This window comes from Nelumbo lutea, chromosome 3 (genome assembly GCF_056320005.1).
Source record: "Nelumbo lutea isolate HS-2025 chromosome 3, American lotus-T2T, whole genome shotgun sequence".
NCBI lineage: Eukaryota > Viridiplantae > Streptophyta > Magnoliopsida > Proteales > Nelumbonaceae > Nelumbo > Nelumbo lutea.
In genome coordinates, this window is record NC_142686.1 from 8,869,789 (window position 1) to 8,895,928 (window position 26,140).

At 39.6% G+C, this 26,140-nt stretch overlaps 2 protein-coding genes and 1 pseudogene across 3 annotated transcripts; all 3 read left to right on the plus strand.

Annotated features, from left to right (window-relative positions):
- Positions 1–2,791: 2,791 nt before the first annotated feature.
- Positions 2,792–14,402, plus strand: LOC148862768 (uncharacterized; annotated as a pseudogene).
- Positions 14,403–20,529: 6,127 nt separating this feature from the next.
- On the plus strand, positions 20,530–24,881 carry LOC148862769 (cysteine-rich receptor-like protein kinase 3). Of its 2 annotated transcripts, XM_088980151.1 has the most exons (6): positions 20,530–21,859; positions 22,791–22,904; positions 22,993–23,132; positions 23,210–23,420; positions 23,518–23,752; positions 24,344–24,881. In XM_088980151.1, exons 1-6 carry the CDS (start codon positions 21,091–21,093, stop codon positions 24,534–24,536), a joined length of 1,662 nt encoding a protein of 553 aa, XP_088836277.1. In that variant the 5' UTR covers positions 20,530–21,090; the 3' UTR covers positions 24,537–24,881. The 2 variants fall into 2 exon arrangements, with proteins under 2 accessions (XP_088836277.1, XP_088836278.1); XM_088980152.1 differs by lacking the exon at positions 24,344–24,881 and having other exon boundaries at positions 23,518–23,756.
- On the plus strand, positions 24,344–25,958 carry LOC148862770 (cysteine-rich receptor-like protein kinase 3). The gene is made up of 3 exons (XM_088980153.1): positions 24,344–24,446; positions 24,883–25,027; positions 25,130–25,958. Exons 2-3 carry the CDS (start codon positions 24,890–24,892, stop codon positions 25,454–25,456), a joined length of 465 nt encoding a protein of 154 aa, XP_088836279.1. The 5' UTR covers positions 24,344–24,446; positions 24,883–24,889; the 3' UTR covers positions 25,457–25,958.
- Positions 25,959–26,140: the final 182 nt, after the last annotated feature.

The following is a 26,140-nucleotide window of genomic DNA, read 5'->3' on the forward strand; positions in this document are numbered from 1 at the left end:
AGTGGCGAAATCCTGTTTCAATCTGAATGTGTTTGAAGTTTGAACTAAGGATACATCTTATATGCTCATATGGTCACGCTTTAGGTAAAAGGTCCAATTGATGTGCTTGACGAAATGGCTCAAAAAAACAAAAGCACTCGTTCCACGCGTATTGTTCTCCAGATGCGCCCCCACTATTGGTTGGTTCCATGGATTCTTGCGCTTGTCTACGCCTCAACCTCACTATGATCACGGTCAAAGGTTTGCATTGACCATTGTCTTGATCAGATAATCCCATCAACTTTGAACATTGTCATGCCCATTACTAAAGTACCCATCAACTTCAACTTGCACTTGGAGTTGTAGGTGGCCCGCCCTTCTCCATTGAGGGGTAATTTGGCCCGACCAATTATTATACGGTCATGTGAAAGGACCTAATGATTAGACGATAATTCAATAATATTTTTTATCATCTCAGTAGGTTAGGTCAGCTTGGGTACTTCAGGCACCTCGGCCAAGATTGAAGTTCGGGCAATTTGTGGTGATCCGGCTTGCCGAGGTGCCACACAACCCATTTTTAGAAGTTAGCTAGTGACTTCGACCTTTCTGGGATCACACCACACGTTTGCAAGCCTTATCTCACCTGGATCAGACATACTCGATAAGACTTATCAATTCACACGAAGTCTATCTTTAGGTGCAAAAAAGATTCTGGGTAATGTGGGTCAGAGATCTTGGATGTGTTTCGTGAGGCTTACGGTAATTTGCCTATATAAGGGCTTCACTTCCAATTTTATAAGGTGTGTGCGATATTAGCTTTTTAGCTCTTTTGCTTATAAAGTCCTTCGACTTGCATTACACTCTTTGCTAATTTAAGTATCTGAGTGCCTACACCGAATAAATCACCTTGGGTCCTCTAACCATGTTTTCTTACAATTTGACTGGCCACTTAAATAAATCAACGTCTGAACTGTCATCTAGTTAGGAGAAACCGGATTGTTTACCATCACCCACCACTTACTTGACATATATATTTCATCTTCCAAAGCCAGGCGTGGACAACTTTGCAGAATTCACGTCAACGCCCCTCTGCTCATCCCAGCCGTGTATTAAAAACATCTCCGCGTGATAAATACGAGAAATGTTTCCAATGCACGCTTGAGATGTGTATGATCTCAAATTTGCACTGTTAACCTGCATCTATTATTTCCCACTACAGTGCAGAATGTCTGCCTTGAGCATTAAATATTAACGGTTTTCTCCTGTTGGCCACCTTCACCCTTAGTCAACAACTTAATTAATTTCTAATCGCAGAGTTTAACTCTATGGGGATTCGGAGCCCATCTGAATTCAGCAGCTTATCTGCTATGAGAGCAGATCCCAGTCATCCCACACTAATCATTTGATGCTGTATTAAAAATTGAATTTTTTTTTTCTTTTTTAGTAAAAGTATTAAAAATTGAAATCTGATTGCACGAGTACGAGCCGTAAATGTTGACTCTATTTCCTTCTGGACTGGACATAGCAAGAACATGATAAGGCAAAGCCCACATTGGAATTTAATTTATTATTATTATTTTTGGTTGTAATTGTCAAATGACTCAACTGGGTTGACGTTGGGACTTCCAAAATTTCCAATCCAAGAGTTAAATCGGTTTCCAGGTGGACCAACTTATTTAATTAACCATTGTTAAAACGCTTAAACGTCACTTCGAATTTCCCTGCCGAACCACGTCAGCTCCATATATGTAGGTGGATCCTATGTAGCGGGCTGACATGGCATGTCTTGATTGACTCAGCATTTCTTCATTGACAATGTACCAACCGGCCACTGTAACTGCACATAAGGATAATCTCCCTTGTCGTTCATGGGGAGATGTTCTGAAACTGCTGGGAGCGTTTGTTAGTATAGTAGTAGATCTGAACTCTTTCATTCTATTACATTGGGCCATTGGCTTATAAGTGGAGAAAATTAAATTTAATTAATGATGAGGGTAGATTTAAATTCAATTATATACACAATAGCACCTCTAGATAATTTTGTTTTATTTTTGTTTATTATTAACTAGATAAAAGGTCATAATACCTTATTACCCTGTTTTTCAGTCTTCTTTTTTATTTATTTATTTTTAAAATTTTTCTGGTAAGAATTTTCAGCCTTCTTATGCTAAGATCAAAATGCAATCTTTTGATATGAAAGGTTTTTCTCTTCTGGCTTTGAAACAGAAGTTTTGAGTTTTGTAATTTCTCCAAATTTGGTTTAAAAGAAAAGATAGGAAAAATAAGGAAAAGGCAGAAAAAAACAGCCTTAAAGAATTTACGTTCTTATCGAATTTTTGTTTATTAGTCTTATAACTATTAGGTATCATGCTGGCTTCTACACTGATACAAAATTATGATAATGCAAATGATGTGGGTGCAAATTCTGCTTTAATTTTTACTTCAAATTTTACCTTATTTTGCGTTCTTTTTTCTTGTACGCATTTATACTAGTGCAAATAAAATTGCACTACAACCAAACTCAGCCTGAAATTTTTATATTGGAAAAAATAGTTGAGTAATGCTAGTCATGTATAAATACATCAGCATGGCTAAAGCTAGAGTAAGGTGACGGTGGAAATCTGTCATATATTTTGAAACTTGAACATAGGGAATTGGGACCATTTTGAGTTGCATTTTAAGATCCAAGGGTGCGTTTGGCATTGACGACTATGGATTCTCATTCCATAGATAATAAAGTTGAAGGGGTTCTTAAAGGGTTAAGATATACTTTAGGTATATCTTCAGAGTATATCTGGGATGCTTGTAACAAATGCATTTTCCAAGTGTTTATCTTCAGTGTACTTTAGAGTATATCTGGGATGCTCGTAGCAAATGCATTTTCCAAGGATATTCGGCTCAATCCATGGGTGTCTATCGTTTCTGTGGTGAATGGCGTAATATTCAACAAACAGCAACACATGAGGATGTGGGGGTTCAACACATGTGCAGGAGTATGGAATCAAACTGTGTCCCTGCTGAGGCGGATGTCATTATTTACATTGATGCTGCTGTCAAAGATGAATACATTTCTGCTGAGTGGGTGATTAATGGCATGAATAATAGGTTCATCAATGCAGGAGTTACTCCATCTCCTCTTTGTAATGTTGAAGGTGTGGAAGCATGGCTATTCTCTCTTCTTTAAAGCATTGTTTGGCGTTTCATCATCAAAAAATCTGTGTGGTAAATGACAATCTCAACGTGATTTACTGTCTTGGGAGGGACATTTCTTTTGTTTTCATGGGCTGCTCAACTAGTTATATCTGACATTAAGAACGTTGCTGCTTGTTTTGATGATTTATGTTTCGTTCATGTGCATAGATCTTTAAATTTGATTTCTCATACTTTGGCTACAAGATTTAGGGGAATTCAACATGAATCTGTTTGGATTTCTCCTCCCGATGTACTCCTTGACTTTTTTAGCAATTGAAATTTTAATTACAGCAAAAAAAATATTGATTATTATTAAAATTGCAAAAGGCCAAAAGGGTAGTTTGAGGGGTCGTTGATAATCGTATGATAACACCTCAATGGAATGACTTATTTCTTTGCCTTTTTGTTGAACTAGTAAACTTGCACGTGCTTTGCATGTAGCAATTTTAGATGATGAAAACAGTAACATACATCCAAATTATTTTAAAATTTGCATATATTTCTATGTGTATAAAATAATTCTATATTATAGATGTTCCAAATGTTTTCTACAAATATTTTGTATTTTTTGTGTTCTTATCTTTCTTTCATTTTTATTATTTAATTATGATGTCATGGATTGACCCATTTGACCTAGATGGATGATCTTACCCACAACCTAGACAAAAGGACAATTTCATTTTTTGTTCAATTTTGAAAATAAAAAGTGATTTATATTGTTAAAAGTATTGGATATAGATCTAATAACATACTTTATTGGTGAAAAAATATCTTAAATATATTATTTAATGAGAGAGAATAGACGTTAGTACTTCAAATATATGACTTAATGAGAGGGATTTGAATGACATCATCGGTCAATCCATTTGACCCAACCCATGACCCAAAAATGAAAATAGTTTGGTTTTTAGATTTTCTCTAGTTTTTTTTGTGATTCTTTTTATTTTCTATTTTTAAAATTTTATTATTTGACTATGACATCATTTCATTTCTTGGTTGATTTTAGAGTTGGTGTTCCATTTTCATCATTAATAAAAATACTTATTATATTTTATACTTATTTTGTTTAGTATAATGAATATATAATATTAGAGATATGCCCAATTATTTTTGTTTTTTCTATATTTTATATTTTATTTATTTTAATTTATTATTATTATTATATTATGACATTGCTAATTAACTCATTTAACCCCAAATGGTTGAATTGCTTATCCATCACCGAGAGGTAAGAAAATGGTTGTGTTCAATTTACTTTTAAAAATATTTATTTTTATACTATTAAAATTAATGTTGTGGATTTAATTATTAGAATTTAATGATGAGAAAAATATATCTCCAATATAGGATTTAATGAGAGAATATAACTTAGATATGAGATTTAATGAGAGAGAAGAGAATAGGAAAATAGTTTTATTTCTAATTGGTTTTAAATTTTATATTCCATTTCCATAATAAATAAAAAGATTTCTTATTTATCATAATTATTATTGTTTAATATGTTGAGTATATGATATTAAAAATGTTCCTAAATTTTCTTTGATTTATATATATATATATATATATTGAATTTTTATCTATTTTTGAAATTTTTATTATTCAATTGTGGCAACATGAGTTGGCCCATTTAACCCAAAATGGTTTAACTTCTAACCACCACCTAGATAAAAATATTATTTTTTTCATGTAGTATAAGTTTTTATTTTATTGGAATTATTAATTTATTATGTATGGATTTAATTAGTGAAATTTAGTGATGAGAATAAATAAAAATGCTTTAAATATATGATTGAATGAGAGTGAATGGGAGTTAATACCTTAAAAGTGGGATTTAATGATTGAATTGAATTCATTGAATAATAGTATTTAATTTACATTTTTTACCCTCATGATAAAGGGACCATGTTTCAAAAAAATGAGGTATTTTAGTTAGAAAAAAAAATCCAAAAATTTTGGAGACTATTAGTAATTTTTATAGTACTAGTAATTATGCACGTGCTTTGTACGTGACAATTAAAAATTTAATATATATGGCTGAAATATTAAAAATGGTGCTATAAACGTGATACAACATTAAAAATATGGTATCATGTCAAAAGAATAACATAACATGAATAAAAGTCTTAAAGAAAAAAGAAATGTACACAAGAGTCTTAGCATGCCTTTAATCTCAACAAATTGCCCAACTTTGATGATAAAACCTTAAATTATCTAAAGAATTTGGCATGAAACAATCTCACTCGATAATTTATTCTTAGTTAGGATATTCAACACAAATTTTATATGGGCTCAACAAACCCAAGAAACTCTGTTCACTTGAGTGGATCACTTTCATTGATCATGGCAACATCTGTCCTTAGGGAGGACCGTTATGTTTATAAAGAAACTCTTAAGGGATAAGAAATTTAACATGGGCAATGGGTATCCAAGGTATTTGTTGTTGTTTCTGGTGTGTTTAAGGGGACGTGGTTAATTGCTGCCTAAAGAAAGGTGAGGGAGATTTTGCTTTTACTCTATCATTCTCAATGCCTTAATAGTAGTAGTGGTACTTGGGTGAATCGGATCTATTTTACAGAGGAGACAAGTTAAAGAAACCCAAAAACCCAAAAATAGTCACTAACTGAAGCAACGAATAATCAGCTTCAATTTACTGGTTAGCTTTATAAGGAAAAGTGTTGGGAGGTATATTGGATAGTAAAATTGAGTGAAGAAGTATTGTTATGTCTTTAGGTCAAATGGGATTTTAAGTGTGTCCAACACTATCCAAAAGCCTCTATTTGTTTAGCATCTATACATTAAGCAGATAATTCTGCTTGCACATTCAAAACCTACTTTCTCTAGAATCTTAGTATCAACTTTAAGCATAGAATATATGAAACAACCCATATTCATGGACCAAAGGTAGCAATAATAAAGGATAAGTCTTTTGAGATTACATGATAGATTACAATGAAAATTGTATTAAATCACTACAATTTTGTAAGAGCTATTTTAAAATGCTCAACGATGAGTTTAGGGGTGGATACTGGATAGTGGATTGCTTCCACCTTTCCTCAGATCTACGCCTGAGTTGTTTATAGGTAATAGGGAACTTATTTTACTTTTTCTTGGATTCACTTCAGTTTTATGTAGACCTAGCAATTGGGTTGGGTGGGTCAGGTTAGGATTGGGTCAAGACACCTGAGGTTAATTTTGGGTTGGTCAGCAAATGCTAAACCCTAATCTTAAATGTTTGGGTTAGGATTGACCCATGGGTCAATTTGGACTATTCCTAAAAATAACTAAAATAAAAAAAAAAAATCATGAAAATGTGGGTTTCTTCTCTTTTCACTTTCAATGTGGGTTGGGTTGGGCTTCACTTTCAGTTTTATGGGGTTGGGTTACATTGACAACGTGGGTTTCACCTAGACTTATTTATATGGGTACCTCCCTAGGATATAAGGCACTCACTTAGGCAGAACTTAAGTGCACAGGCAAAAAAATTAGTAAGATATATATGGGATATTAGGAACGTTATTATAATGTGAATTGATAAAGAAAAGAAAATGGGTTGCAACAATATGGGTGGATTCAATTTTATGAGCAAGCTCAAAAAAAGAAAAAAAGAAAAAGAAAACACACTTATTCCAAATTGATCGTAGTTTAGAAAAAATTGCATGACAACTTATAATTGACCATATACATGTCTATAAGGAGATAGGTTATAGAGCAGACTTCAAATCATACATGGGATGACCAACCAATATGATGCAGCGTCTACTTTGATTGTTTTAATTTCTATTGTAATTGGTGTTGGTTAAGATTCAGAAATATGGACTTTGCATTTTCAGTCAAAAATTTATGAAAAGATTTTATGGTTGAAAAATATTTTGGGTGTCTTATTTTTAGAATCTAGTGGTTGAGTTGAAAGGCTTGTACACATATGGAACGTTGGGATGCAGTGTATGCTCTAGATTTGTACTTGGCTAAATTAATGAAGAAAGAATTTGAAGTTACAACTTTCCTTGGAGACTTGAGGTAGTTGTATCGATTTAGTTTCAGGAAATGTTCAATTACTCTGTTTAGTCTTTACTGCCAAAGTGCTAAGTTCCAACAATGTTATTGAAGCTTGTTAGTGGACCGGGCAAGGAACTTAAGCAGTGTAGCATCTTTTCTTTATACTTGTAACATTATTTTTATTTTTATTTTTTTGTATAAGGTGGCTCCCTCTATACTTTGTTTTATTTCTTTTTCTTCATATTTGCGTTTTTCCTTTTTCTTTTTCCTTTTAATGAACTTTTGCTTAGCTATTCAAGATGAAAGAAAATAGTGGTTTGAATTGGGAATACATCTCTGTGATTTTATTATTTTATCAGCTTTTTATATTAACTTCATAAAACAAGGTTTCCCTTTCCTAGCTATAAAATGTAATGCCAATTCTTTTGACACAATTAATTTTAGTTGTTTATTTGTTGTATGTTGTAGATTTTGCATTTATGTGGTTTAGGATTTACCCTATATGTTACACCAAAATGTATTGATACTTTCTATTTTTCCTCACTTTTATTTGGTTTATCTTATTTTACCCCTCTTGGTGATTACATAAGATTTACGGTGTTTATGTCATGCTTGTCATTAGATTATTTCCTATGCAGGGGTTTGTTATTTTCCATGCTCTGTATTATGTAAAAGCAGTCAATTAACAGTCATTGCATATAAACGATCTTTACATATCTTTACTGTTTCTTAGGTCCATTGCAAATCCTTCTAATCCACCTATATTTATCTATACTTGTTTATGGATGGTTTAATGTATGTGATTGATATTTGAAAATTCTATTTTTTGTTTAGGGTCTGTATCAAATCAATGTTTTATTTTTGTTTGTGGATCTGTATCAAATTTATGCACTTCCTTCACTTGTTCACTTTCTTTTTGTGTGCACTTCATCTTTCTCCAGGAGTTTCACTAATTTGAGTACAAATATCAATCAGCTAATCAAAAGTAAACTGATTGGTTTTAGAAACAAAACTAATAAAAAACTTCACGCTTTTTACTAAGAATCCGTTTGGTTCGTAGTAATAGGGGTCCAGAATCGGAATCGGTTCTAATTCCATGCGTTTGATTTGGCGGAATCAGAATCCGATTCCCATTTCGGACGGAATGGCAATCCCCCATTTTCGGGAATGGGCCATTGGGGACTTGTGCTTTTGGTCAATTGTCACATATATTAGAGCACTTATCTTCTTCCAACACTCCAAAGAAGTTAAGTTGTTATAAAGGCGGACCAAACATCTGGAAGAGGAATAGGGAGATGACACAGAACAGATAGCACTCCACTGGGGATGCTTTTCAAATTTCAACTAACTTGTCTTTCCTTGACATAGGGAGAGATTGATTTATGGAGAGAGGGTACTTTGTTTCCTAGAAAAGGAATCTGAGCAATTCCACTAGTTTGTGCCTTAGATATGCAACCTTGAATTAGTCAAATGCTGTTAATCAAGAGTTGAAGTTAGACTTGCAATATTTCTATGAGAATATGAACTTGGATGGATTGCTTGTCAGTCAATGTAAGAGGTTTGTTTGGATGGTTTTAGTTGTTAGAAGGAAGAAATGAGCAAGTGTCCAAGATGCTTTGTAGGTCAGCAGCATTGACTTTATGGGGTGATTGTCTCTATATATTTTTTATCCAGCCAGAAAATTCATCTAAACTTTATGGGGTGATTGTCCAGGATTTAGCAATGTGAATGCCAGATTTCTTTTTTCTTTCTCACCAATAGATAGTTCTTATGTTTATGGAAAGCAGCTTATGTATGAATCCAATATTTGTGTAAATTAGCGATTGCTAATACTAATCCTAAAAATTAGATAATCGAAAAGTACAAACAGATGGAGGAGGTGATACAACTCACAAAGATAAGAGTGGTGCATTGGGATTTAGTGACAACAAAATTTAAAGATTTACCTTGTAATAATTGATTAGAGACTGATAAACAGTGGTGGGTTTCCAAAGAAGTAAACAGCTAAGAGTGATGCAATGGAGTCCACCAGGTAAAAATCTTACCAATCAAGAAGCAAAAAAAAAAAAAAAAAAAAAAAATCTGATCAATCAGGATTTGTGAAACACACTAGAGAGCAATGGAAGCAAATTGAACATTGACTCCATGTTACCTGATTAGGTTATAATGAATGAATTATTAAATACATAAGAAAACTAAGATTTTTATGTTGTTAATTTATAATGCATTTGATGTAGGACAAAATTCACAATGAAATGTGGACCTAATGTGTACGGACAATATCAATTCAGATCTAGAACAAATCTGTAGAGTAATAATTATTAAATACACAAGCAATGGAAGGTAATTGAACATTGACTCCATCTTACCTGATTAGGTTATAATGAATAAATTATTAAATACACAAGCAAACTAAGATTTTTATGTTTAGTTGTTATTTTTTCTTTCAGGTTTTTCATCTGCTTTGAGACTGTTATCTGTTTCTCTTTATTTTGTTTGTTTTTTTTTTTCCAGAAAAGCAGTGAATTGTGCCTTTTATCCCGTGTTTTCTTCAGTTTCTTTATATAATTATATCTTGTCTTTTCAGAGTCTCCAAAATACCAAGCCCCATCAGTGAAGGAAGGGAAAGATGGCCAGAAATTGCCTTCCAATCCTGAAGAGGTTGAGGACCTACGACGTGATTTTGCTGCAAATCCACTGATTGCATTCTCTTACGATGAACTAAAGATAATAACAGAGAATTTTAGGCCAGATCATGTGTTGGGTGGAGGAGGATTTGGAAGTGTTTATAAAGGATACGTTTCTGAGGATTTAAGTAAGGGGCTTCAGCCCCTTCAAGTAGTAGTCAAGGTTCATGATGGGGATAATAGTTTTCAGGGCCACACAGAATGGATGGTACTTTTGTCTTTGGAGATTATTTCTCTATTTTTCTCTACTATTCTTTGGAGATTATTTCTCTTTCAGTTCTGATAAGAACTTGGTAGGTTTGTAGGTAGAGGTTATATTTCTAGGACAACTCTCTCATTCAAATTTGGTTAAATTCATTGGATACTATTGTAATTTCTGCATTTTCCCTGCAATCTTTTTATGTTTTTCTATTTTTCTTTTGCAAAATTTCTCGTATTTTCATGCATTTTCTGAATTTTATGCAAAATTATTGTAATTTCTGCAATTTCTGATTTTCTTGCAATTTTCTGAAATTTCCTACAAAAATTATGTAATTTCTATAATTTTATGCAAAATTGTTGTACTTTCTGCATTTTCCTGCAATTTTTGCAATTTCTACAAAACTCCTGATATTTTCATGCATTTTTTGAAATTTCTGTAAAATTGTTGTAATTTCTGCATTTTCCTGCAAATTTTCTCTATTTTTATTTTTCTACAAAATTTCTAGTATTTTCATACATTTTCTGATTTTTTTTTGCAAAATTGTTGCAATTTCTGCATTTTCTTGCAAAACTTTTACTTTTTTTGCAAGTTCTGCAAATTTCATTTATTTTCCATGCATTTTCTGAAATTTTTACAAATTATTGTAATTTTTGCATTTTACTGCAATTTTTGGCATTCCTATGCATTTTCTGCTATTTTTATTATGGGCAAAATTGGAAATCATAGCTGATTCCGATTCCAGCCTCTTAATGAACCAAACAGCATAAATTAGAATTGAATTCCGATTTCAGTCTGAACCAAACAACCAAGTGAAATAGACCATTCCAATTCTGATTCCAAGGGAATCCGATTCCAATTCCAATCACGAATCAAACGGGCCCTAGATATATAATAACATGAGAAATAAAAATGGGGAAGAAAAAGGAAAAAAAAAAGGATAAGATGAAATGCAAAAGAATTATCCTTGATTATACCTACCTTTGCAATTGCCATGTGCTTAGATTTTGTTGATTGAGATTTGTGTGAGATACTCCTACAGTAGTGCAAAATCCCATCGTACACATTCTGGTTGCTTTCATATGGTTTCATCTCAAGAAATGAAAAAAAATTCTAATCACTCCTCAGAGGGGGAGTCAAATAGTGCCCCTTTTTTTATGATAATCCAAGAGGTTGATAAACACCAGACCCATGATCAACATAACCAATGGCATTTAGGAAGCTTCCAATGAAGGCATTATCAATAGTCAATCTCTTCAAACGAACAAAGCCCTCTCAATCTCCCATTCTATCAAAGACAAAAAAAAAAAAAAATTCACTTCATCTAGCCTGCCCAACTCCAGAAACTTGATCCCGTGTTCCACCATGAAAAACGACTGACTATTATTATAGAGGCATACCTGGGAGCAATAAAAGAAAGTTAAAGAGACCCAGTAAATAACAACTGACTCAGCGATTTTATTCTTGCAAATGGAAAAAAGATGAAAATGAATAAGCATTGAAAATCCATGCTTATTCAAAGGTAGAACATAACACCACCAAAAAGTTAAACGTTATCCTCTCCATTTTCTTTAACTGATCGTTTCTTAGCCAAAACCGAAAAATCATCATCCAAACTAACCTCAATTGCATGCATCAATTTCTTGGCCAAAAACGAAAAGACATCGTCCAAGCCAAAAGCCATCATTAATCATTCTTCACCTGTATTAATGCATTAATTACTGTGGAAGAATTTTATCAAATTACGATAACATGCATGCCCTCCAAAGACATCAAGATGTAAGGGTAAAAGATAGATCAATTCTTGTAACCTCCGATATATTATTATTTATTTGATTATTTATCTTAGAAAACAAAATGGGTAGATCTCTATCATACCGTAAAGACAAAGTACGGAAGAGCTGTGGATTCCGCACCTGATTGTACTGATTGATTGGATAATTTGGATTATTAGTCGAATCCAAACAAAATAACAACAAATAGTTCAGTTCAGCCACGGTCCAAATGTTTGAACTGTTGACCATCATCCGGAGCTAAAACCGGTTCGGGCATTTTGAACACCGATACATGGCGTTGGATACTTGGGACACACTCGGCTCCTCCATCTTTGAATACGGAAGAAACGACAAGTTATTGGCACGGGCGTATTCGGCTCTTCAACGCGGAGGCGGACCCCCGGGATTAAGCAACGCGGAGATCCTTCTTTGTGTTTTTCGGGTCCCACCATACCACAATCTTTTCTTTTTCGTAAACAGGGTCCCACCATTCAGCGATAGCGAAGTTACGCTCAACGCTCGAATTCTTCTTCATTTTTCAGATCTGCGGAGTTCAAATCTGCGCCCCACCCCCCACAATCGCCCACACACCGAACGTCCGCCACCTGTCCATTCACACGTAATTAGCATTCCCGCGTACGGGGCTAATGGGAAGGCCGTTAGCTTGTCCCGTTAGTCCCAAAATTAGCCCCAAATCCTCATTTCTACATTCCCGCCCCCTCAACCGATCCCCTTGAACTGGCCGTCCCCTGATCCCGTTCTTCTCCCCTCCAACCGAGTTCTCCTTCTCCGGCACCGGCAACCACTCCGGTGAGATTCACCTTGACCTGGTATCTGCAACCTGATTATCTGCAAAACTCAGCGCTGTGTCTATTCCCTACCAAGCGCGGCGCTGCCGGAATGTCTACTTTCTACTTCTCCGGAATATCTCTACTCTCCGGGATAGAATATATCTTCCGGTCGTGGCGCGCTCCCTATGTTGCCTCCTCCGTCCCCTCTATCCTCTACCTAATTGCAGTGATCCCCTTCATCTCTGAGTCACCTCGCTGGTATCTTGTTCGAGGCAAGGTGGACCATGCCACGGAGATCATGAGTAGCATTGCTGAATCCAATGGAAAGCAGCTACCCGACGGGGTTCGCCTAGCCCTGGACGATGAGCTCATGAGCGCCGGCGCCGATGTCTCAAATGACACGCAGGCAGGCAACGACAGTGAAAGAGGCTGTTGCAACAGTATCCCTGCTTGATGTCATCCGATTACCCCTCACCCGTGTGCGTCTATTCCTAACCGTAGCCATCAACTTCGTGTGTTGTGTTGGATACTACGGACTTAGCTTGAACGTCGTCAACCTCAAAACTAATCTCTACCTCAGCGTGCTCCTCAACGCCGTTGCGGAGATGCCAGCATTCCTGATAACCGCAATTCTGTTGGACAGGTTTGGAAGGAAACCACTGGCGATTGGGACGATGTTCCTTAGCGGAGTGTTTTGCTGGGCGGGGAGCGTCGTGAGGAACTACGGGGTAGGGAAGGTGGTAAGGATGGTGTGCGGGATCTTCGGGATATTTGGGATGGCAGGGACCTACAACTTGTTGTTCATATACACAGCTGAACTGTTTCCTACTGTGGTTAAGAATGCAACACTGGGGTGTGCGACAGGGGATTGCCATTTGCAGTCTTCGGGGCATGTGGAACTCTCGGGGCTCTGCTTGCATTCTTCTCGTATATCAATTTCTCCACCCGTGAACCACCATGTTGTGCTCCTTGTACCTCTCTACCTCTCCAGAGGCAGCTTGAACTCCATGTCCGTGAACACCGTATCCCAGTCCATCCACCATATCCATTCCGCCTCCAGGTGAGCAATCACCGTGGCCCGTTGCACTAGGATCTTTGGCAATTGATGAAGGAAGATTTGGCCCGACCTCACAGTTATGCGACACGTTACAAAAATAACAGCTCGGCACAAAAAATAAATCTAAGGCGCGAGCACCAAGAGGAGAAACTCGCGGTCCAAACTCCCTACTAGGGGCCTGAACTCACCCTTGGCCCCAAACCAAAAAGTAATCCGAACTAGTCTGCATGCAACAGTTCGGGACATACTTCGCCGAACTGGCCTGCCTTGTAACAGTTCGGGATATACTTCGTCGAACTGGCCTACCTTGTAACAGTTCGGGACATACTTCGCTGAACTGACCTGCCTTATAACAGTTCGGGATACACCTCGCCGAACTGGCCTACCCCATAGCACTACGGGACATACCTCCGAAGTCAAAACTTCGCCTTGCTCATCACTCCGCATCGCCATCTGGGCACCAAAACCAAACAAACCGTACTATGCTTGACACCGAGGAAGTCCGTACCCAAGAACAGCGCGCCCGACTGACTTGGGATATGACGCTTGATAGCCGCATTCCAAACGGCCACCTGCCACCGCCATCTCCAGTTAGAGAGACGGTTCCAACAAAAGGCAGTGACGGTTTTGTCATAACTGAAAGAACGACATCCGAACTGATAGATACAAGGATAATCAAACCCGACCTGACAAGAGCTTCGGAGCGAGTACGCGAAGTGGTTATAAAAGGCCCCTACCCCGGAGTGCCTTTGAGAGATTACTAACTTGAGCTTCGGAATTATCTCACGGGGTTCCCCCCGGAGTTCCCTCCCGTTTTAGACTCCCCGTCGCTCTAGCTCAGAGGCGAAATCATTGACGGCTAAGACCAACCAGATTGTGCCAACAATCCACCTTGTTCTTGAAGAATCTCAGGAGGAGGTGATCGCCGATGGGGTTCTGGCACGGCGACAGATGCCATCCGGACACTATGAGAATTCGCTCCTGTATTCCGGGGGAAAAATATGGGTGGTGCTTCAGCCATTCACGCCGTAGTAGTTGAGGTTGGGATCATCATAGAATGTGGGAGAAGAGGGGTCGTGGCTTCGGTTTACTCTCATTGACGCAACAGCTTGGGCGCAATCATCTGAGGCGAATACCTCCGAGACAGAGGGCTTTGGTTGAGTGATAGCAGAAGAGAAAGTAGGGGGTAGGGTTGGGAATGATAGCTGGTGGTTGTAATAGATAACGGGTGGGGATTTCCTGTCAAGACCACCTCAGCCTCTCTGTTTAGATAACCTCTTTGATTTCCTGGACCTATTTCCTCCCCTCACTGTAGACCCTCCGATTCGAGCTTCTACAACAGAACCCGACAAATTCGACCCCTTTTCATCCTCCGCAGCATACAAACTCCTAGAACCAGACGAACCCGCAATGCTCCCATATGGTTTGATGCTGTGAACAACACCCTTGGGGAAAAATCTCGCAGAAGGGAGTCCATCAGGAGTCTGAAACAGCTGCGGTCCATCCTTCTCCGTCCACAGGTCGAACCCACCAGGCTTCTGGAACCTATCAGCTAAAACCTGAGAACTCTGCCGCCAGTTTCTCTTATTTCTGGAAAACGAAAATATCAGAAAAAAAAAAGAAAAATAAAAAAAATGTATGAAAAAGTTGAGCTGGAGAATACCCGCCGGTTGTCGTTGTAGATCGCCGGTGCCGGAGAAGGAGAAGAGAACTGGAGGGGCAACGACGGAAGAGGTGGGAATAGGGTTTTGAGATTTCGAATAATATGTTTTGAGAGTTTTGGGGGTAACGGGAGGGGCTAACGGACGTCCCGTTAACCCCGCGCTCACTATAAGCGGAAGGCGTGTGAAGGGACAGATGGCGCACTAGGGGTGTCTGAGGCATTTGTGGGGCGAGAGGGGGTGGGGAGCAGATTTGAACTCGCGAGAATGAGATATTTTCTATGATTAAGATAAACGTGACAAAATTCTCGTGGACTGGAGAACCGGGCTCATTGATAAATGATACATGGACATATGTATGTTACCCGGGTGGCTCGTGTATATCGGTATTTAGTATTGTTTAGGAGGGCATTATTAGTCATTAAACGGAGCACAAAATTCTATCCTCCACTTGATTATAGGTTTGATTGGTCATACTTCAAAATCCGAGGTTTGTTATTTTTTCCCTAAATTATTATTTTTTATCAAAATTTTAATTCATAAAAAAACGAAAAAAATCTAAATTAATTTTTGGAGTTTTATAGTTCGGTCCACCCTATAAATCTGGGGTAGAAGGCGGGAGTCTTCTCGCCCAGTCGCTCCCGCAGGTGGTGTTGCTGCTCTGAGCTTCCGTCCCTTTGACTTCATATATTTATTATTTAAGTTTGGGAAACTGTCCAAAATTCACCGTCATTTTCTATGAATTCTCCTAAATTCATCATTAATTTTTTAAAACATCCAAAACTTATCATATCATTGAGATGAAACCCACCATCCGTTAGAACCCCGTTAAAGTTCAATGGCCGAAGTTATCCATATCAACTTAAATGCATATTTTATAACTAAACTGCCCCTGAATAATGAATCAACCTGTTAAATATTTTTTTTCAATGGAAATGTCCTTAAACGCCTAATCCTATTTCATATATAAGATTTCTCACTGAGAATCTTTCTTTGCATTTTCACCATGGTTTCAAAACTTTCTTTCTCAAAGATGCAGTAGAGATGCGGTGGCTTGGACAGCATTTAGGCTATTCAAAGCAATGACATTTGAAAGGAATACCGTATTGTCACGGGGGTAATTCTACAGCGGAAGAAACCCGTGCGGCGTCCTGGCCAAGGCAGGCCAGGACAAGCCTTTGTGCGCTTAGAGGCTAGGAGTTGCCCGCTGGGATGGCTCCACCAAAGTCAGTAGCACTGGATCATGACCTCAAGTCCAATGGCTGGGGCACTCTTCTGGCTCAGACCGGTCCATGGGAGGCGCCGCTTACGTGCTAAAGGGGGACAACCATCATGGAAGGCGACTATGCGCCGATGAGGTGACTTGGCACCGATGTGTAGGGTCTCCGGTATGCCGATGATGACAGGCACCTGTGTGCCATGATGATAGGCAACCGCTTGGGCCGGAACCCACCCGTGCGCTAGGGGCAACGGGATAGCTCAATCAGCTTGGGCAAGGGGCTGGCGAGGTGTAGGGACATGCTTGAGCCAGGCCCGCGTGCCAAGCCTCCCTTGAGTGTTGGCAGCGCAGTGCCGGTCCAACACTGTCCCCATGAGCTAGTGTGCGCCCATGAGGAACCCTGGTAGCCATGCTAGCCATTAACCAGGGCCGCCCCGCAAGGGGATGATGGTCTAAGAGTGCCAAGGTTAGGCACCCAAGGAGGTCGACCACCCCTCCTCAAGGAGTACGTTAAGCTTTCGGTGGTCTGCCTGAAGATGACATCAGTTCTCCCAAAAGTCTTACAGGCGAAAATGACGGGCATGTCCCCAACGTAAGCCTGCCAAGCGTAGGCAAGGCTAAGCCTGCTTTGAACCGTAACAGGCTCCCCCACTCAATCCATTGTCGTCCTCGACAATGGGTCTTCCTCGTGAATGGGCGTCTGTGTCCCGCGCCATCCACTTCCTTGCCAGTTCCAGGGCTCGTCTGGCTAGCCCGGGTCTTGCCTATATTGGTGTCCATTTATGGGGACGGAACCATTTCACCATGCCGGCCTGCCTGGACTTCACCCCAGTGTCGAAGTTACTCAAACCGCGCAATGGCTATGCCGTTGAATTGTGAAAGAAAGGCCCTCGAAGAAATGTGTGTGGTGCTTCGCGGAGGTCCGCCCCATGTATCATCTTACCTCAAGGCTCAACCGTCTTCTTGGTAGCTTTTCGGTGATGCTACCGAACACGTTGATAGGTCTACTCCTCATGTTGGCGATGACCTGGGTACCCTTTCACCATGCTGGCCTGCAGACTTCACCTCGCCCTGTGCGGGTTACTCAAACCTAGCCATGGCTTATGCTCTCCTGGGCCCTCGAAACTACGCTTCGCCTCGCCGATTCGGGCTACATCTTCACTCCGAGGGGGACCCACCGCTGCTGCCTCAAGGAGACTTGACCGCTTCGAACGCGAGTGTGGCAACTTTTACCCATGAGTTGCCGAACATGCACTCGCCTTGTGATAAGCTTCTGCTGCTGCAAGTGTTCAACCTGAAAACTGAGCATGTCCACCTGATACTTTGCCGGTGTAGGGCCGCCATGCTCCAACGGCTAGCGTAACCACATTCCTAACAAGGCCCACGCGTCTGCCCCCGCATGAGGACAACCACCAATGCGTCTGCCCCCGCAAAGGAAGCTGTTTTAGGGTCATTGGAATGGGAACGCGAACATTGAATGGCCTCTTGATAGGCCTGATTAACAATCTGCTCGGGAAGTGTACCCATATTCCTATCAAGGCTCACGCGTCTGCCACCGCATGAGGACAACAACCAAAGTGTCTGCAACCGCAAGGGAAGTTGTTTTAGTGTCATTGGAATGGGGCCACAAGCTATGAAATGGCCTCTTACCAGGCCTGATCTGAATTATGCGCGATCCTGGGTGGAGGTGACTAGAGACCGCACCCCACCAAATGCTGCTTGTCGAAATGACCGCTTCAACTGGCTCTGGGCTAATCTGTTGAAAACCAACTGCGGCTGCAACTGGCCAACTTGCTCTGATACCAACTGTCACGGGGGTAATTCTACAGCGGAAGAAACCCGTGCGGCGTCCTGGCCAAGGCAGGCCAGGACAAGCCTTTGTGCGCTTAGAGGCTAGGAGTTGCCCGCTGGGATGGCTCCACCAAAGTCAGTAGCACTGGATCATGACCTCAAGTCCAATGGCCGGGGCACTCTTCTGGCTCAGACCGGTCCATGGGAGGCGCCGCTTACGTGCTAAAGGGGGACAACCATCATGGAAGGCGACTATGCGCCGATGAGGTGACTTGGCACCGATGTGTAGGGTCTCCTGTATGCCGATGATGACAGGCACCTGTGTGCCATGATGATAGGCAACCGCTTGGGCTGGAACCCACCCGTGCGCTAGGGGCAACGGGATAGCTCAATCAGCTTGGGCAAGGGGCTGGCGAGGTGTAGGGACATGCTTGAGCCAGGCCCGCGTGCCAAGCCTCCCTTGAGTGTCGGCAGCGCAGTGCCGGTCCAACACTGTCCCCATGAGCTAGTGTGCGCCCATGAGGAACCCTGGTAGCCATGCTAGCCATTAACCAGGGCCGCCCCGCAAGGGGATGATGGTCTAAGAGTGCCAAGGTTAGGCACCCAAGGAGGTCGACCACCCCTCCTCAAGGAGTACGTTAAGCTTTCGGTGGTCTGCCTGAAGATGACATCAGTTCTCTCAAAAGTCTTACAGGCGAAAATGACGGGCATGTCCCCAACGTAAGCCTGCCAAGCGTAGGCAAGGCTAAGCCTGCTTTGAACCGTAACAGTATGCTGGAATGCGATGATTGTAGGCAGGGGGTGGGAGAGGGGAGCCATAGCCCCCCATTCCTATAATAATCATTTAAATTTCACATATTTTGCCGTTTCTACCCATGTTTTCTATCTCTTGGCCCTCTATCCATGTTTATTACGCTTTGACCCCACCAATAAAAAATCCTACCTCCGCCCCAGATTGTAGGGTTTATTATGCGGGGTGAGATTGCTGCTGCAAGAGAGTTGTTTGTTGTGTGCTGAATGCAGTGTGTTGCATTGATGCCAAACATTCTCAAGCCTTATTCAATTCAACAAAATACCAAAGAAGTGCTTCCGTTCCATCTCAATTTGTCTAAGCTGTTTTTGATGCTCAAACACCAAGAAATAAGAACCTTTAATGGAGAGAGATATCAAGTTGAAATATGTTTACATTTATTGGAAACATCTATCTTTCTGTTCATAATCCAAATACATACATTTACTGTTCAAATCAAATCACCCTCATCAAATCGACTCCCATCTCACATACCTAATCGTATGCCGTCTCAGCCACAGCTGATATATGACCGTGTGGAAGGCATCGTTCGGCTGCGGGGACGATTTCCAAACAAAATGCTGACTCGCCACCATGGCTAGATTCTTCATTCTCTCGTATCTATCTCTCTTGCACAGTTGCACGTGCGATACAGTTGCTTCTTCATCCCCTCAACCCCTCCTCCCGCCCCCACAAACACCGTGATCTCCGACCATCTCAGCACGTCCATGAACGGAAGATCCAGAATTGGACTCTCCGTAATCACCGCCGGCACGCAACCGAATTGCAACGCGTCTCCGATTCCTGAAATATTTCCTCCGTAGAAAAACAAGCAGAACTTACTGCTCGATAGCCTCTCCGCATACAACGCGGGATCAGACGGCTCGGATTCGACTAGGAACTGGGATCGCCACACAATTCGTTCGAGAACGTCGATTCAAACTTCCCATTTCGATCCCCGCTGCCGTTTAGGTTTAAGTAGCCCAGGTACTTGGCAGTTCCATTGCCGGGCGGCGCGTGAAGATGTTGGTCGTTGAGGTGAGGAAAGCTGACATCTTTGTGAGGGATGAACCTACCTTCGGCTGTCGGAAAACACGAGATTTCTACGGAGTTTCTTCGACGATGTTCATGTTGGAGTTCAGGAGAGAATCGTGGAAGAGCGATTCGACTGTGGTACGAAAGGGCAGGGACTTCTCTGGAGACGGAAAGAAAGAGAGGGCAGAGTCGGAGTGAGAGAAATAAAGGGAAATAATGATAGCGTTAAAATAGAAAACAAAAATTTTAGCGGCAGAATAAGGGTAAAATAGTAAATTAACGATGTCCACTTGAACGTTGGGTTTTGGACAATTTCCCTTTAAGTTTTACGGGGTGGTGACTGCTGAGGCCTGAGAATCGATTAAAAACTTGGTATCAAATTATGAATCATATATAGCAATAAATATTTTCTCCTACTCTATTCCTCTTTCTCTGTTGCTTTAATTAAATAATAATATTTAAGTATTTAAGTGCAGAGAATTCAAGGCAGGTCGCTGCTCCTCTTTTTCTTCTTCTTTCTGTTTCCCTCTCATCAAAACCCGCAAGTAAACCTTGAAATTCTATGCCCGTCTCCTCTTTTTTTCTGGATTTTGCAGAGATAATTCTTCATCTTTGCCTCTGGGTTCCTAAGCTCAGAACACTATTCCTCTTTGAATCTTCAGTATTTCTTTTTGTAGAACTGAACGGTATTCCTTAAACTTCAATTTCAAAACCTAACACTTTCTTTTTCACAAGCCTTTTTCTCTATTTTTCTTTGTACATCTTGGGATCTCTTTCGGGCACAAGATCCTAGAAGCCTGCGATTCTCCTTTCAAAGGCCTATTCTGTGTAAAGTATACGTATCTGTTCGTGTTATTCCTGTCAAAGCTCATAGAAATCCTTTAGAACATCCCTGTAACTTTTTCCCCCGCCTCTTTAATGTATTCTCTTTTATCATTTGTATTATTTCTCTCCTTTTTGTCGCTGTTCCTCAATACAGCTTTTTCGGACCCTCGAGCTACACAGGCTGCCCTAGTATGCACCAATAGAACCGCTGCAACGCCCGATCGCCAGACCTTTATTGCCAATTTCTTAGCGGCCATGGATTCCGTTACCCCACAAATTGCTTCGCAGAGATATGCGAGAACTGTTGAGGGGACTGGAAACAATACGGTATATGCATTCGGTGAATGCATGAAGGATCTCTCACAGAACGACTGTAATCTCTGCTTTGCTCAGTGTAAGACCCAGGTCCTCAGGTGCCTTCCGTTTCAAAAAGGAACTCGAGGTGGCAAAATTTTCTACGACGGGTGTTACCTGAGGTACGACGATTACGAATTCTTCGGTGAAGCTTTGAGCCCAGCAGACAGGACTGTTTGTGGGACTACAGGTTTTGGTGGAAAAAGGACGGCCTTCAGGGTGAATGCTCTTGAGCTTGTGAAGAATTTGAGTGCTGAAGCACCAAGAAATGATGGATTTTTCGTGGGTTCCGTGGATCGAGGGAACTCCACCGTTTACGGATTGGCACAGTGCTGGGAGTATTTGAATGCCAGTTCTTGTAGGAGTTGTTTGCAAAGTGCTGTCTCCGAAATCGATTCTTGCCTCCCTAATGTAGAAGGGAGAGCATTGAACGCTGGCTGTTACCTGAGGTATTCAACAGACAAATTTTATAACAATTCAGGGACTGATGCAGTTGGAGGAGATGGAGGTGAGTTGGATTTTGTTTAATGTTTCATATGCTTTGATTACATAAGCCTTGTCTTTAATTTTGGGGATCTATCAAACCTGGTAGAATTTATTATTTATCTGTTCGTTTAGTTATTTCTTTTGGGTACTTGGTGGCTGGTTCAATTCATGGGGAGTTCTTAGTTTTCTTTCTTTCTCTTTTTTCCCACTATAAGAGTTCTGCTACTTGTTTCTAATTGAGATTTTGTAGGGTGTATTGGAATTTTCTCCCCTTCCATCATATGGGTTCTAGGGATGTTTGATTGTCAATAGCTTTTAATCATTGTTATGAAAGATTCTGAGTTTACTATCCTCTGTCTTTAGGGTTTTTTTTTTTTTAATAGAACTTCTGTGCATTATAGTATTTCTGTATCTCTAAAGTTGATAGTGATGAAATGCGCTCTCTCCATCTATTAATATTTGTGGAAGAGATCTGTGATATTGTGGCATAAAATGTCATAAAGATAATTTCTATACAAGAAGTCCTTATGGCTTAGCTGTTTTATTCAATGGTTTTTTTCAATACCACCTTACTTGTTGTAATGATTGTATTGGGTTTACTTCATCTTCTTCTAGATTGAACCACTTCATGAAGAAAAAGTTGATATGATCTACGTTGGACAGAATTCCAATTTCGCAAAATCCTATCATTTGAATTTTGAATTAAGTTGTTCGTAAGTTATTAATAAAAGTCCAACTCTTCTTTCTTGTTACAAGAATTCTATTATGGCAGAGCTTGTTTCCAACATAGCCACTTCTAAAATAGAATCTAAGTTTTGAACACTCGAGTTATCTTTGATCTTTGAAGTGGAACCTCAACTAATCTGCATTTGTGTTCCTTAAATTCTACCTGATATATACACCAATTCTTGTAGTAGATCATCTACTGACAATTTTATGGTGTTGGTAATTAGGAGTGCGCCATTTGGCCACTATTCTGGCTGTAGTTTCTTCTGTTCTGGCGGTTGTGATGGTTGTTGCAACAGTTATTTTCTTTGGGAAGAGGAAACTTGCAAGGAGTAGGAGAGGTACCACCCGTTGCTTCATATTTTAAAGGTTCCTTTCCTTTTGTTATAGTTTGGAATCCAAATTACATTGATCTTTCATCTGTTTCAGAGAGGAAGCAACTTGGTGCTCTGGTGACTGTTGTAAATAAATCTGAGCTTAACTTCAAATATGAGACTCTTGAAAGGGCCACAAACTATTTTAGCAATTCCAACAAACTGGGTGAAGGAGGATCTGGTTCTGTGTACAAAGTAATTCTGAATTATCCAATTTTCTTCACAGGGAGTTGGTTTTGAATACGCTTTTGACTTAAGGTATTGTCAAACAGGGTATTTTGCCTGATGGGGAGGCTGTTGCTGTAAAGAGACTTTTCTTTAATACAAGACAGTGGGTGGACCAGTTCTTTAATGAAGTAAATTTGATCAGCACTGTACATCACAAAAATCTTGTAAAGCTGTTAGGCTGCAGTATCACTGGTCCAGAGAGTCTTCTTGTTTATGAATATGTTCCTAACCATAGCCTTGCTCAATACCTGTTTGGTATTATTCTCCCAGCAAATCTGTTTTTTTTTTTTTTTTTTCAGTTAATTATAACTTTATCCTCCTTTTTGAATTGGAACCTATTTGTCTAATGCAGATAAGAGAAATGCTCATCAGCTAACCTGGGATGTGAGATATAGTATAATTGTAGGAACAGCTGAGGGTTTGGCTTATCTTCATGAGGAATCAAGGTTGAGGATTATACATAGGGACATCAAATTAAGCAATATATTGCTGGATGAGAACTTCATGGCCAAGATTGCAGATTTTGGACTTGCTAGACTATTCCCTGAAGATAAGACACATATCAGCACTGCCATTGCGGGAACACTGTAAGTGTATACATTTTATCTTTAATTTGGAGTAGGTTGTTCTGTCTCCTTTGCTTGTGAAAGTTACAAGGCAAACTCCAACCCTATGGCTACATTTAGTTGTAGTGCAGATCTGAACCAGATTCAAATTTTACACAGTTCAGCTTTGCATCTGTTTATTTGTTACTATGTTTTGCACTCCTACCTGATGCAAAATTTGTACTTTTTGTCCCATTTTTACTCACTAGCAGTGTAAGTTTTGCATCTCAAAAACTGATGCAAAATTTGCACCACCTTCCTCCTACCTCAATTCTCTCTCTCTCTCATATAAAGTGGGAACCACATCATCTTGCTTCCTACTTCACTCCCAAGCAAATAGTCCTCCTCCTACCTCCATTCTCTTGCATATGAGGTGGGACCACACCATTTCACTTCCTATTTTTACTTTTCACAAACAAACAAGACAAAGTTAAATCTCAATGAAAAATAAACCAGAATTTACACTCAGCCTACTTCCATGTATTTACATTAGTGCAAATGAAATTTTCACTGCAACTGAACGCAGCCTAAATGATAAAACAAATTAACCTATCTAATGTTGACCCCTTGAAGTGCAATGGTCCTAGACAAGCTGCTTTGCTTGACATATATATGTCGGGTTCATGAGGAAGGAGGTCTATTCCCTTTATTGTGCCAGACACATAGTGTAAGTGAGGTGAGGCTTGTTTCATGTATACAACAAATTCTAGTATCTTTTCTTGCCACAGACTTTCTGCTTTTCTTTATTTATTGGAGCTTTTCTTGATAATATTTTTCAATTCAGAAAATCAAATATAGACTGTATATAAATATTGATTTCCTATTATGAGTAAGTTCCGGTCCAATAAATCTCCATGATCTCAAAAATGGTTATTGCAAAAGGAGTTGTCACTGTATATCTTGCCCATAGGGAGCTCGAAGACAAGATTAGCATAGGGATGGGTTGAACTGGACATATGGCCAATTGAAGTATTTCCTGCGTTGGATGGACATTTGGATTGACTATTTCATCCTTCTATTTATCTGAAATAAGATTGCTAGTGCTATTCAGAAACTGTTCTGTTATTTACCAAGATTTTCACACTTATCCTTTCAAAATTTACATTTGTTAGAGGTTACATGGCCCCTGAGTACATTGTCCGTGGCAAATTAACTGAGAAAGCAGATGTTTATAGTTTTGGTGTGCTTGTAATTGAAGTTGTCTGTGGCAGGAGGATTAGTTCCTTCACTCAGGATTCATACAATATTCTTCAGATGGTAATGCTTTTTATTTATTATACACGTATATATATTTTTTTATGGTGCTCTTTTTTTTTTTTTCAAAGAATTGGCTTATTCAACAATCAAGCTCTTGTTCAGGTTTGGAACCTTTATGGCTCAGCTAGACTTTATGAAGCTGTTGATCCATCTCTGGCGAGTAGGTTTCAAAAAGAACAGGCATCTCGGCTACTCCAAATTGGTCTACTTTGCACACAAGCTTCCGCTGAATTGCGGCCATCTATGTCAATGGTGGTGAAAATGCTCATTGATAACCATGACATTCCTCAGCCAACACAGCCACCATTTCTCAATTCTAATAATGTTGGGCCCTCTTCCATTTCACCTGGGGCTTACAATTCTCGTCCAGATTCATACAGTCAATCTTCAGGGAATGATATGACAGAAAGTTGGATTGAACCCAGATGAATCATTTCCCTGTTGAACATAACTAATGAGTTGGATCGATCCCAGATCAACACTTGAATTTTAACAGTTAAAAACTCAATCCCGACAACATGCTTCCCAAGATCTGCTAGTCTGCATTCTCACTCAAACCAACTCACTGTGCGAAGAAGCATCACGTTCTGATTCTCCCTCTTTGGGTAATTCTCTGTTGCTTGGGTGACTTCTGAACGGGCCAAACGATTCGTAGCTGAGTGTGCCATGTTCCGAATCAGCTGTATAGAGGATTGTTGAAGCATTTACATTTTTAGGAAAAAGAGGTGTTCCATTTGAATGTGGAATGTCGCCTTAATTTATTTTTTCAGATTTTAACCATTTTAAATGACATATCTTTGGTGTAACATGTATGTGTGCTCTGTGAAAGTTCGTCCTGATTTGTATTTTTGAATATTTGGTGTAATCTTTTGGCATTCAATAGTTGTGAACTTGAGATTTTAATGTTATATACATTTTTTCTAACCCCAAACATTCTTTCAGCGGAGGAGCCGCTACCATGAAATTTTAATTATTGATATAAAGAAAACCTATGGGGGACTTAGATTAATGTTGTATATATACATAACACTTACCAACTTCAGCAAACAAATGGTGTGCTTAGGCTAGAGGGCAGATATCACAAAATGAGTGCGTGCAGATGCATGTGTACCA

Coding starts and splice junctions, on each gene's coding strand:
- LOC148862769 (XM_088980151.1), top strand. CDS start 21,091: ATGTATTCTCTTTTATCATTTGTATTATTTCTCTCCTTTTTGTCGCTG. Junction 22,905..22,992: donor ACTTGCAAGGAGTAGGAGAG/GTACCACCCGTT, acceptor CATCTGTTTCAG/AGAGGAAGCAACTTGGTGCT. Junction 23,133..23,209: donor GATCTGGTTCTGTGTACAAA/GTAATTCTGAAT, acceptor ATTGTCAAACAG/GGTATTTTGCCTGATGGGGA.
- LOC148862770 (XM_088980153.1), top strand. CDS start 24,890: ATGGCCCCTGAGTACATTGTCCGTGGCAAATTAACTGAGAAAGCAGAT. Junction 25,028..25,129: donor CATACAATATTCTTCAGATG/GTAATGCTTTTT, acceptor GCTCTTGTTCAG/GTTTGGAACCTTTATGGCTC.